Source organism: Pinus tabuliformis, chromosome Q, assembly GCF_031772625.1.
Source record: "Pinus tabuliformis cultivar Carrire ecotype Pingquan chromosome Q, CPIR1, whole genome shotgun sequence".
Lineage (NCBI taxonomy): Eukaryota > Viridiplantae > Streptophyta > Pinopsida > Pinales > Pinaceae > Pinus > Pinus tabuliformis.
The window spans coordinates 1,349,821,941-1,349,836,411 of NC_142296.1; the positions used below are offsets into that span (position 1 = coordinate 1,349,821,941).

The following is a 14,471-nucleotide window of genomic DNA, read 5'->3' on the forward strand; positions in this document are numbered from 1 at the left end:
TGGCAAAAGAAGGCCTCCCCTCCTACCCTAGCATGGGAAAGGCTGAGCATTTTAACTGAAGCATCCCACATCATTTCCAAAGAATGGTAGTAGAGACTGAGGCTCAGGAATTCAGGGTGACAGGAGACCACCTTTGGGCTTTGAGAAACCTCCTCGATCAACACTTCAGTAACCATGAGGACATAAACATTCTTTATGATAGAAATATTTTCGGAAAAATCACATCATAAGAATTTCGTCGACGCATTTCGAACCAGCAAGTGTGGTTCATCGTCAGGACAAGTTGAATAATCAGATCATGGCTTCATGTTAAATAGGGATAGTAGAACTTCAAACGGCTAGGTTTGACCGGAAAATGGCTATATTGGACCAGGCTGGACAAATGGCTATAATCTACCAAGAACGGCTAGATTTGACCAGATAAAAAATTTAGTTAAAATAATATTATTAGAATAGTTAATATATGTATTTTTAATAATAATATATTTTAATGACTTAATATGAATATTTATGGTTGGTTAAGTAAAATGTTAACCAAATTTGTTTTAAAAATAATCAAAATGGGGACTATAGTAACCTATATTAAAAGATATAGGGATAATTAGTAAAGTTCATAATATTAGATATTAATATTACCATAGTAATTAAAGTATGTGTGATAAAAAAAAATTATCTATCTAAAGGGAACTTAAACCTATTATTAGATTAAAATCATTATCTTATCAAAGTTAACGTTAACATAATTAAGGACAATCCCCTAAGAAGAACAAGACAATGATAGAGGGGAGGGGGCGGTGAAGGAAAGGGAGTAAATGACTAGGAAGAGAGGGCAGGGATCCAACAATTACTGATCTTCCAGCCATCATCTCTATTGAGATTTCTTGGCCTTATTTACATTCTTTTGGGAGGCAATGTGTTGGATATGGAATACCACTTGCACGATGCCAAGCCAACCTACCAACGCATTGGGAACCTTCTCAGCATGCACTTCAAGGCTCTATGTGGCCCTCGACGGATACGGTTGTGTATTTCCCCTCGCTCTCTCCATTTTAGGTTGACACTCCGCTCAACAAGCATCGCGGGCCCTTGCCAAAGTGTCACCAAACTCGCAATGATTCAAAGGCAACTCTAGTTGGCTTAAGCCCCTCGAGCAGTCGAAGCGGCCACTTCAGCAACGAAGGGGTCTTGTCTCTCCAACATCAATCAGTGCAGCCAATGTCATCTAGCCAACTGGATCAAACAGTGCATCCCATTCCTAACGATGCACATTACTACATGCCTTGTCCCATGGTCTAGGAAGACCCTCCGGAACGATAATTGGGCAACGCTCATCTTCCAAAGTAGCTCTTCTCGTGACCACGATATTCAAACACTATCGCTTCTATCTATAATTTTGCTCCTATTTCCATCTATTATCTTGCTCCTAGTTTTATCTGTTATGTTGTTATGTATTCATCAAGAGGACCTTTTGTTTCTCCTCTATGGGCGGATGCCTCCTCCTGCTTCTATAATTTTTCCTAGATTGCAACCTCTACCTCATGATCATGGCTAACTTTTGTAGGCTTCAAAGCTCATATGAGTGTAATTTTTGTACATCTATAATACAAAGACTTTTACTTACAAAAAAAGGTTAAAATTCATCTTTTATTTTTTATTTTTTAATTAAGTGTATTAATTTTTAAAAATATCATATAAACAAGTGTCATATTAAATAAGTTGTAATTTTTAGGTTATGTGATATTGATAAGCTATGGTATTGTAACAAAGCCTATTTACAAATTAATAATCTCATGATAAAGTAGCAATGAATCTGTATGGGCAACAATATAATTACTTTTTTTAATGTTTATATGTTTAACTTATATATTGAACTTTTTATTATTAAGAATAATATAATAATTTTAAACAAAGACATAATTTAGTTAATTTTTATGACTTTTTTTTGTTAATTTTAACAAAAAAAGATATATGATGAAATAAATGTTGGGACAGTCTACCAATAAAGGGTTTTTCAAGGGCCAAACATATGTGCCCTTTGTCCAAGAGATGAAGAAACAACCAACCATTTATTCTTCACTTGTTATTTTTCCAAGGTCCTTTGGTCTGATATGGCCCAACTTCGCCCCTAGATCAATGCCTTTTGTGCTGGGATCAAAACAGAGGTAGCTACAAATTTTTACCCATTTTCATTTCATGGGGTATTTGGAAACTTCGAAACAAATTCATCTTCGAAGGCAAGGGCAGAGACACCAATGGTATTATCAATTAGATTGTTGGTTTTTTCTCAGATAATTTCAAGCCTTGGAAACCTTTCAAAAGATGTTTCTTTTGTTTTCCTCCCATGTCTCTATTGAAAAATGTTGGTTTCTTTGATGGAGCTTATCAAGATGAGATATGTAGCGAGGAAGCCACCATTCTCCTTCCAGATAATGTTTCTTATTATATCTTGTTGAACGCAGTGTCAAGTACAAACACAAAAGCAGTGGTAGTACCCTAGGCACTCCTATTCTTTACAACCTTTTTGAAGATATCCACTTTGCATGTGTTCGCGGACTCTAAGTGTGTGGTTGATTGGATGCTTGGAAAGGGCCAATTGAGGGTCTCGTTGAAATTTTGGATGGATCGCAATCAAAACCTTAAAGGTTACTTTCAAAATTGACTCAACCAACATTTATTGAGAGATTGGGAGCAATAGGCAGAGCTCGTGTCCAAAAAGACTTTGCATGTGGAAGAGGGCTACATCTTTTTGGAAGAACATAAAGGCCTTCATTTACTGAGAAGGGGCCCTCTTCAGTGTCCTACGGATCTACGGCTGGCCCAACTGGAACATTACTCTTAAATTTCTTAGGATGTTTCTTTGGACTTTACAATTTTGTTTTTTCTTCCTACATGGGCTATGTTAATGTGTAGCCATTCTGAGAATGCTCCTTTCTCATATTTTTGATTTTTTCCTTTGAATAGTTGTGATTTTATGTATTTCCTCTCCAACTTTTAGTGGCGGTACCTAGGTTGTATAGTGCCAGGGTTGTTTATTTTCTTTTTGGCCTCCCATGTGGGTATTTTTGTTTGGATTCCCAGAGGTCTTTGTTTTTAATCTTTTCTATAATTGTACTCTTTCTTCATATATAATGAAAGGATGGTCTTTTACTTCTCGGAAAAAAACGTGTTTGATGTTTATTATTAAATAACCATTTAATTTATATGGTTGTGCTAGCGTTAACATAAATGTGAACCGAAGTATTATTCTTACAATATTTTTTTAAATTTAAAAACGAAAATAAATAAAGAAAAATAATTTAAATATGAATCAAAATAAATATGAATAAAATTATTGTCCAGACCATATTTTTTATATTTAAAAACAAAAATAAGTAGAGAAAAATTATATATATATGCGCTTTTGAAATTGATTTCCATCAATAAAATAAGATATTAAATTGATCGCAGTTCATGTTCCATGTTCCAAAAAAACCACCCTCAAAGTCCATTGCTTCAACCAAGTGTATCCAAAATGGCACCATTGCTACCACTTCGAGATAAGAAACATAAGTTGTGACTACCACAAAACAACGAAACTCAATTAAATGTGCCAAACTTGACCATTGGTGCCCGTGAACCTTTGACAAAAAACCAAGGAGATTAACAAAAAGACAACGATACGAGCGAAGAAGTGCATTTTTTGCCAACCAATTGAGAGCAAAATAGAGATACAGGAAGAGACAATACTATGTTGATCATGAAGAGCCCGAAGCCAAAAAACCCAACTTCCAACTACATTCCATAGTGCCATGATGACAACCAACTATAAAGATGTGTGCAAAAAAGCTTCAAATTCCACCAAATTCCATTAATTTGCAATAATAACCGAACAGAGGGGAAAGGAGGTTGTCTATGGAGAGACAATATTATGTTGATCATGAAGAGCCCGAAGCCAAAAAAACAACTTCCAACTACATTCCATAGTGCCAGTGGACAACCAACTATAAAGTCTCGTGCCAAAAAGCTTTGAATTCTACCAAATTCCATTAATCTAAGATAATAACCGGAGAGAGGTGAAAGGAGGTTGCTTGTGGAGAAGCGACATCGGGGGGAAACATTGAGTGGGAGAGCATTAATAACTACTAGAGCTTCATTCATCTCTTAACATTGAGCGTCCATATCGAAAATGGCATTTTTCCACCCTTGCTAGTCTTGTCACAATATCATCCAAGTTGAAGCGAATGATATGAAGAAATTGCTTAATGTCCTCATGTCCTGCAAAGAGTTTATAATCATCTACCTGCTTGTCTCGACGAACCATGCGGACCAGTGTTTCCATCTGTTGGTGCACTGTGAGTGAGTGAAGTGGAGTTTACGCTTCCTAAACAATACTATGTTGATCATGAAGAGCCCGAAGCCAAAAAACAACTTCCATCTGCATTCCATAGTGCCATGTTGATAACCAACTATAAAGTCGCATGCTAAAAAGTTTTGAATTCCACCAAATTCCATTAATCTAAGATAATAACCGGAGAGAGGGCAAAGGAGGTTGCATGTGGAAAAGCGACATCGGGAGGAAACATTGAGTGGGAGAGCATTAATAACTACTAGAGCTTCATTCATCTCTTAACACCGAGTGTCCAAGTCGAAGATGACATATTTTTCCACCCTTGCTAATCTTTATCATCCAAGTTGAGCAAATGATATGAATAAATTGCTTAATGTCATCCTATCCTACAAAGAGTTTATAGTTGTCTACCTCCTTGTCTCGACGAACCATGTGGAGCAGTGTTTCCATCTGTTGGTGCACTGTGAGTGAGTGAAGTGGAGTTGACGCTTCCTAAACTTTCAAGGTCAAGAATCCATTTGAGGCAACTGTCTCCAACCTCAAAATTAGATAAATATGTTGTCACCGAACTCCTTTGACTTTAGGAGGAGAATCTCATTCCTAACTAAAGGAGGCACTTAGTCAAAATAGTTGGGCACTAATTCCCATCCAAACAATCGTCGACGAGAGGAAGATGAGATGTCCTCATGTCCTGCAAAGAGTTTATAGTTGTCTACCTGCTTGTCACAATGAACCACGCGGAGCAGTGTTTCCATCTGTTGGTGCACTGTGAATGAATGAAGTGGAGTTGACACTTCCTAAACTTTCCGAGGTCAAGAATCCATTTGAGGCAAATGTCTCCAACCTGAAAATTAGATAAATATGTTGTCACTGAACCCCTTTGACTCTAGGAGGAGAATCTCCTTCCTAACTCAAGGAGGCACTGAGTCAAAATAGTTGGCCACTAATTCCCATCCAAACAATCGTCGGCGAGAGGAAGATGAGTCAGTTGCACCACCTTGACCACTGGGCACTCTCTGCTGAGGAGCCATAATACCCTTGCAAAAGGATTGACACACCAAATAAACATAAAACGGAGGCAAAGACAGAAGGAGATAGACTCTCAAGTAGGGGATAATCGGCTCAACGAGAATGCTATCATTAGCAAAGGAATAGAGAAGGGCAAGCAAGATTGTTTGAGGAATCAAAAGTAGCATATTTTCCATGAATTTCAACAAGCATACCAACCCTAATACTAAATAGATCTCGAGTTGTGAGAGACAAACAAAATGGGTGACCAAAGACCTAAAACAAGCTATGGTACTGGACAAACAAATAACAATATCAAAACCAAATGGAAAAGGAACCTAGGTACCAAAAAATAATTTATATGACTACACTAGTATCAAGAATGAGCCCAACAACAAAAAAACCAACTTCCCACTGCATTCCATAGTGCCATGCCAACAACCAACTGTAAAAACACATGCAAAAAAGCTTTGAATTCTAGTGAATTCCATTAATCTGAGATAATAACCAGAGAGAGTGAAGAGGTTGTCTGTGGAGAGGCGATAACAAGGGAAGAGACATTGAGTGGGAGAGCATTAATAATTGTTGGGGCTTCATTCATCTCCTCAAACTGAGCGTCCGAGTCAAAGATGACGTATTTTCTCACTCTTGTTGGTCTAAGCACAATACCATCCAAAGTTGAAACGAATGTTATGAAGAATTCGCTTGAGCTCCCTCTTGTCCTGCAAAGAGTTTATAGTTGTCTCCCTGCTTGTCTCGTAGGACCAAGCAGAGCAGTGTTTCCATTTGTTGGGTGCACTTAGTGAGTGAAGTGGAGTCGACGCTTCTTGAACTTTCCTAGGTCAATAATCCATTTGAGGTGACTATCTCCGACCTCAAAATCAAAGAAATATGTCCCATCACTGAACTCCTTTGACTCTAGGAGGAAAATCTCCTTCCTAAGTTCAAGAGGGATTGAGTCAAAATAGTTGGCCACAAATTCCCATCCAAAAAACCGTCGATGCAAGGAAGTTGAGCTAGTTGCACTACCTCAACGACTAGGTATTCTCTATCGAGGAGCCATAATACCTTCGCAAAAGGATTGATACACCAAATGAACATAAAAAAAGAGGCAATGACAAAGAGAGATCTCAAGTAGGAGATAACCAGCTCAACAAGAAGGGAATCATCAACAAAGGAATAAAGAAGTGCAAGTGAGTTTGTTTGAGGAATCAGAAGTAGCAGAACTTCCCCAAATTTCAACAAGTTTACTAACCCTAACACTAAATATATCTTGAGTTGTGAGAAAGAAACAAAATGGTCGACCAAAGACATGAAACAAGCTATGATATTGGACAAGCAAATAACACTATCAGAACCAAATGGAAGAAGTACCTAGGTACCCAAACATAATTTATACGACTACACTAGCGTAAACATAAAAATGATTCAAAATATTGGCCATACTGTTTCTTGAAAATTTAAAAACATAAATAAAATAAAATAAATGTCAAGGGTGCCATATGTGTAATTTATACGGCTACACTAGCGTAAACATAAAAATAATCAAAATATTGTCCATACAGTTTTTGGAAAATTTAAAAACATAAATAAAAAAAAAATGTGAAGGGTGCCATATGTGTACAAATAAAAGATATTGGTATCAGAACCAAATGGAAGAAGTACCTAGGTACCAAAACCTAATTTATACGACTACACTAGCGTAAACACAAAAATGAATCAAAATATTGTCCATACATTTTTTTGAAAATTTAAAAACATAAATAAATAAATGTGAAGGGTGCCATAAGTGTACAAATAAAAGATATTGGTTTCAAAGTGAAGTTCAATAAATTCTTTAAAATGTTAGATATGAAATTCTCTAATTAATATAGTTTAAGAAAAAATACTTGAGACACGGGCTATTTTAAAATAAATCTTAAATTTACTCAAATTTAGAGCAGAATCTAAATTTAAAGTAACATTTTTTGTCATGACCACTTATTTACACACGGTTTAATAGACAAATATTAAGCACCATAATAATCCAAGTAGAAACCAAAAAATTTGCTTCTTTTCTCCACCACAAGACACAATGCTAACATGCAAATTTTCCAATTGCAATTATTCACCAAGTTTTTATTCAAATCAGATAAAAGATCTCCCAGTGTACTCTAAACAATTCCTCTGTTTGGTGAATCAAAATATCACAAGCATTCACAAGAAAGTTATTCTGGAGAAAAATCCAGTCATTGGTTGTCTTCTTTGGAGATGAAGCTTCAACAGACATTGCAGGTGAAGCCATTGCTTTGCCTCGTCCAATTAATTATCAAATAATATTGTTTCACCTCATCAAGATTTTCCTCAAATTCAAAGTGTCAATAGCCCTCTGGAATGCAGGCTTGACATCATCAAAAAAATGCATTGATATCTGCAACATAATCATTCTTTATATAAAAACTGTAATAGCAAATCACAGAATAAAAATTACGAATGATAGGATATTATGGGTGTACCAGGATCAACAAACTCATACAAGACGCCAATTAACTGTTGTCGAATTTTTGGTGGCTACATCACTAAATTGCAACCCAACGTCTTTACAAAAATCTATTAGAGCCTAGCGCTCCTGACAATCATAGAAATCAGCACCAGGAAAAAAAGAAGTAAAAAAGACTATCGACTCTTTGCTTCCTCGACTTCAAAACACGAGTATATAAACGTTTTACAAAGACACTATAATAATCTACATATCACCCTTGAGGTTATGTGAGAAGTTTCAAAATCCTCAACCGCAATTGCCATCCATAATATACACTCACTCCGTAGCTCCCCTTAGGTACACGATATTACAATTTGTATATCACCGTTGGGGTTATATGAGGAGTTCCAAAATCTTCAACCGCAACCACCATCGATAATAAACTTATACAAGATGCCAATTAAGTTGTGTTATTGAATTTTTGGTGGCTGCATCACTAGATTGCAACCCAAAATCTTAACAAAAATATAATAGAGCCTCGCACTCCTGACAATCACAGTAATCAGCACCAAGAAAAAATGAAGTACAAAAAGACCAAGAATCTTTGATCCCTCAACTTCAAAAGGGGAATTCTAATTTAGCGTTATCAGATCTTGAAATGAGTAAAGAAACGTTTTGCAAATATACTATAATCTACATATCACCCTCAGGGTTATATGAGAAAGTCCCAAAATCCTCAACCACTATCGCCATCCATAACATACACCCAGTCGGTAGCTCCCCTCAGCTATACAAGATATTACGATTTGTATATCACCTTTGGAGTTACGTGAGAGGTTCCAAAATCTTCAACAGTTACCACCATCCACAATAAACAGTTACACTCACACCGTAGCTACCCTTAGCATACCTATACACCTCCAGAAGATGAACCGGAATCGGAAAGGAAAGCTCTACACTCCCCTTTCATATTCAGCAATTTTTAGTCTTAAGGGATGAACATATCTACCTGCCCATACCGCAACAGACGGGGGCTAACATATTTGCACATTAGTTTGCCCCCCCCTTTCACATTCTTGGAGAAATATCATAATATTAGTTTATATTTATCACTTCTACTTCAATTTCCACTGCAACTTCACAATGTGTACCACAGAAATATAGGTGGTTTAATCAAATCAAATTTGTCTGAGCAACAACTCACTCTACAATGCAAAATTTATCTCACTTAGTTTTTGCCTCCTCTACTGCCACTGCATATTTGAAATCAAAAGCATCAACGTAGCAAATATAAACTCCAATAGAAACAATAGCGTGTCTTCTGTAACAAATTTGTTTATTCCAGATGGCTTTTCAACAAAAAGGGTTATTACAAGTCAACTGTTTATCTAGGACAGTTGGGAGGAATGATTGGCATCCCCACCCAGGTTCAATTCCCAAATATATGATGACCTTTGATGTAATGGCTTCAAGCCTTGTTGAGAATGAATAGTCTCTTGAACCAGAACATGTATATTCCTTGTATGGAATATAAATATATTTTTTATTACAAATTTGTTTCATTTATAATAATGTGGTTTAACACACCAAAACACAATTTATAATAATGTGGTTTAACACACCGAAACACAATTCGCAGTTTCAACAAACCAATCAACAAAGAAAGACTTTTTTAATTGGTGTGGACTATTATCTTCAAATAATTACTACTGTGAAACACAGCCCCAAAAATATGCATACACTATTAATTATATTTTTATATGTTTGAACATGTCAACATCAAACCATAATCTGATGTAAAATACTGTCATGCTAAAATTTGTAATCGCTGATTCAAAATTTCATTATATAAGTGCATCCGTAAGTCATTAGAATCATGCTGAATAAGCTTTACCAGAGCATATTAAACCATAACCCAATGTAAAAACTGTTAACCAAACTTAATACAAAATAAAAAGTGTAAAACCCTGATTCAAAAATTCACTAAGGAAAAAATATCCAGAATTGTAACTGCCTTCTCACAACTTTCTGCTTCTCAGAGTTGCAAATTACCACAAACGACATGCATTGAACAGGTAAGCATATATATAGCTCATGATCGTGGCTTCTCCTTTTTCTCCTTGAAGAGAGCTAACAAAGATACACCAGACACCTTAACAACTTTAAACCTAACTCCAGGAATATCACCCACAGCGTGCCCCTTTCGCCCAAATCCAGCAATCAAGACCTCATCCTATTAAATGATGATGACAAACAATTGTCATCAATGTGCAAAAGCAACAGGGGTGGACAATTGAACAAAAAGTATATAATAAAAAAATACATCTAATCAACACCTAAAAATTCTATATGCTATTTTCACTGAGTCAGACTACCAGATTCCAATTGAAATAACAGGCAAGGCAAGGAAATCATGACTTACGTTTTCTTCGATGTAGTTCAAACAACCATCGTTGGGAACAAAGGCAGCAATCTTCTTTCCATTCTTGATAAGCTGAACTCTTGCACACTTACGAATAGCAGAGTTTGGCTGCTTGGCCTCAATACCTCTGCAAAAATAATTTATCTGACATTAATTTATGCACAAAAGTCGACCATAACTTACTTCAAATTAGGTGACTCAATTTTGATTGACAAACATACCAAACCATAACACGGTCAATTCAAATGAGCAGCATGCCAAACCTTTTAATTATATGTAGACAGTTAATTACAATGAGAAGCATGCCAAACATTTTATCTATGAAGATTCAATTCAAAAAACAAAACTTCTGATTATTTGGACCCAGTTCAACTAAGATGCACTCAATTCTATGACATGGTCAATTTAAAGATGCTACACACCCAGCTTTCAAATTATGTGGATCCAATTCAAACGACAAGCATCCCAAGCTTTAAAAGGGTTAGGCTGCTTGGCCTAATAACTCTGCAAAGACTACACGTCTCTAACATCCATTATACAAGTGTCATCCATAACTTCAAATCATGTAAGTACAATCCAAATGAGAAACATGCTGGGCTTTCAACTTCTGTTGATCATAGTAGCAATATGATGCCGTATTGGCCATTGCTGCTGCAGAAATTCAGCAACAATATGAGATTAAGCAAGTTTTCCATGCAACACAGTCAACCTACCTTTTACTATTTTTGATACATGTTAACTTACAAGACCGCAAGAAACAACCCATATCCCTCAAAGATTTCCCAAAATCACTGTAAACCATTGTTTTAAAAAACGGCCGAGTCAACTCCAACTCGGCAGAGTCAGACCAAGCCCAGTGCCTGGCCGGGTTGTTACCGAGCCAGCGATTGACTCAGTCGACTCGGTAACAACTCAGCCAACTCGGAAACAACTCGGCCGACTCGGAAACAACTCGGCTGGCTCAGCTCTTTGGCAAAAATCCTGAAGCACATTTGTCAAAAGTTGTTCCGCCTCCTACATATCAATGGTTGGGTTGTTGTTTATTGCATATTTATAGCCCTAAAGTAATCTATCACTATGAGAAAGTTTTGAAAATTACAAGGCCGAAGCATGGTCATCCTAGTGGCATGAATTAGAAAACTGAAACATTGCATTGAGCCATACAATGTTTTTAAAAAGGCAAACATTTTGGCAATGGACTAATAAATACATATTTACCTCTGATTGTTCTAGAGCTTGACCAGAATTAAATCAAGGGTTTTGAAACTTCATTAGGAGCAGAGAATTGGTATTATTGTTGTTGTAGTCTAGTGATTGTCCTTAGGCTGAGGCAGAAAAGAATCCTGGCATTGGTGGCTAAGTATGAACTTTGTATTGGACAGTGCACTGGGTGCCATTTTGATATAATGGATATATTCATGAGCCTACTTTGATCATGTGTTGTCTTTTCTCTATATTCAAAAGCTTTGTGTTATAAAAAATTAATATTTAATGTATTTTTTACAACGACCGAGTCATTGAAATCAAACCAGCCGAGTTGATACAGAGTCAGAGTTTTAAAACATTGTTATAAACTACATTGCAAGGTTTTCAAAGAGTAGACTAATTTTTCTGGTTAAGTGCACATTTCTGAGAGTAAAAATCCTTTAAAAATATGGAACAAAATGCACATTTTTCTTATCTATGAGAGATGTATACTTCCATATTGGAACTGTACTGGAATTTTTTGTTACATACTTTTTCTATACCAAATCATATTCAAATCTTGGTACTGGGCTATGGATTCCATTAAACAAGAGACATGTCCATTTTTCAAATAATGTGGATTGAATTAAAATGATATACATCCCTAAATAATTCACTTTTGCATAATTTGATTATTGTGAATGGAAATTATATCGTTGTTTTCCTGAAAAATATTATATGTTCGTTAACAGAAAAAAGGTGGAGTTAATCACAAGTCCTTGCTCCAGAGGATAGTCTCGACTCTCAAGTGGTAGGAGCAAAAAAAAATCCATCAGTTGGAAGGAAGTTCAAGACTCTTGGTGGGTTGGGAGGAGGGGGGACATGTCTGGGGTGATTCAACTTATCGAAGCTCAGATCCGGATTGCAAACTGCACAAAAACGACCCTTGTAGGGAGCCACTTAGTGAAAACCATAATCTCATCATCATCATCAATGTAATAAAAATATACAAACAATCATAAAAGCAAAGAAGTACAAGATATACAGATCGAGATTGGCATAATTAAATTGACAGGAAAGCATACACATTGACAAAAAAGGATGACGTAGACAACTTATCCAGATTAACATGCATTTCAATTTAGTAGAAGAATTAATTAAAGGGATCGCTTACAATTGGGGTTTCGGGACTAGTCGGGGCATTAACTTTACCTTGGATCCAAGCATATAGTAATCAAAACTCTACAGAAACAGAACAACAGTTGCCAAAAGGTTGATGATTATGCAGTGAAGACAGTGGCTTGTCAGACCAGTCACTAAGGTCCAATGCCCCACGAGATACGAATATGCGTGCGGGATCAGGCACAAGTCATGGATGATTTGATGGAAGAATAGAAACAGAAGTGCTTGAGATCAATTTTTCGCCCTTGAAATTGTTATGCCTAATCTATTTGGATCAGTTTTAATGCTTATATTAAATCTGAGAGTAAAATAAATAATAAAACCCAGAAGAAGGTTATTTTTTATTAATTGCTTCAATCCTCTTTCTGATGTGAAATATATAATGAAGGCAAGGGTAACTCTTTGATGTGAATATTACAATGAGATAACGAACTTTTCAAAGGCTACAAGAGCATTCTGGATATCACAAAGGGCAACCATGTAGCTGGGAGACTTAAACCTGGTCAGAGCGCTAACAAATCCCCGCTTTCACCGATCCCTTCCGGAGAAAAGAGTTTTTAACCCAATAAAAACACCATTCATTACGAGTTCGTTGTTTCATACGTGCAACAGTTATCCGAAGAAAAGAAATACTATCTGTATGTGTGTGTAGATGTGTCATTAAGAAGTAACTCACATTTTTTCGAGAACAATCCCCTTGGCATGAGAGGAACCAGCAAAGGGCTTTTTCCACTCGTTACCGAGATGGCTCTTCTTGTAGGACTTATCTGCCCAAAGCTGTTTCCTCCTGTGATTCCTCAGCTTGCGACCTGCTCCCATACCACGCGTCTTCCTGGTTTTGTATACCAATCAATCAGTAAAACAGAATACATGATCATTATTATTACCGCCATATTTTGCTTCTTGTAAAATCCATTACCAATCCCACCAAATTGGACGAACAGAAATTAACAACAAAAAATAAAAACACGAATGCAAGCACATGCAAAGGCATTCCCTTACCCCATTGTGGCAGGATTTTGTTATCCTAAGCCTCGCACTGTAATCGATCAAGGTAATCTCACACGCAGCCTCCGCTTGCAGCGTCGCTCCTCTGCCTCCTCAAACCCTCTCGTTTCGTTAGAATAGGGTTACTAAGAGTATTAAATATTTTCGAACTCACCCTAAACCCTAATTCCTGTTCTCCAATGCTCGTACTTCTGATGCAGTTTTACTTTATTTCGACCCGAATTTTTTATTTCGAGTAATTCCCTTTCGTTTTGGCCCGAGTGAAGGTACCTATTTTTGGATCATTACTATTGGGTTAGGGTCGGACATACATAACCCTTAGGGCACATTGGGTGAATCTGAGGATGATTCATCGCTTCTATTAGGGGCTCAAAGAGTTACTTGGTTAGTATGAGGATGATTCATCGCTACTATCAGGTTAGGCTGAATTGGTTAGCAAAGGGACATGTGTGAGTTCATGTTTGGAGACAAAGTTAACTCTAAGAAGAATTTATTATACTATTTACTTAGGTTTAGAGATAGATTTAACCCATGGAACATGATAGTTAAGGAGGATTAAATCAATGTTTTTTATTCAATGTTAAACTCTTGGGACATTATCACTATGAAGATACTCCATTGCACTCGTCATAGGTTCAAACATAGAATTAATTTTTGGGATATGTCACAATGAGGATCATTTACTACCATGGTTGAGTTAGAGTCATAAATAGAGTTGATACATAAGACAAGTCAATGGGAGGATGATTCATTGTGATTGTTGAATTTATTTTAAAGACGAAGTTAACCCCTATGATATATTACTGTAAAGATTGTTTATTACTATTGTCAAGTTAAAGTTAGAGACAAAGTTAACATATAAAGCACGTCATCATAAA

The 14,471-nt window shown here is 36.4% G+C and overlaps 1 protein-coding gene across 1 annotated transcript; it reads right to left on the minus strand.

Moving 5' to 3' along the window:
- Positions 1-9,606: 9,606 nt before the first annotated feature.
- On the minus strand, positions 9,607-13,758 carry LOC149224890 (small ribosomal subunit protein uS12). The gene is made up of 4 exons (XM_089386324.1): positions 13,588-13,758; positions 13,262-13,417; positions 10,219-10,345; positions 9,607-10,029 (listed from the first exon to the last, which is right to left on the minus strand). Exons 1-4 carry the CDS (start codon positions 13,590-13,592, stop codon positions 9,889-9,891), a joined length of 429 nt encoding a protein of 142 aa, XP_089242450.1. The 5' UTR covers positions 13,593-13,758; the 3' UTR covers positions 9,607-9,888.
- Between the last annotated feature and the right edge of the window lie 713 nt (positions 13,759-14,471).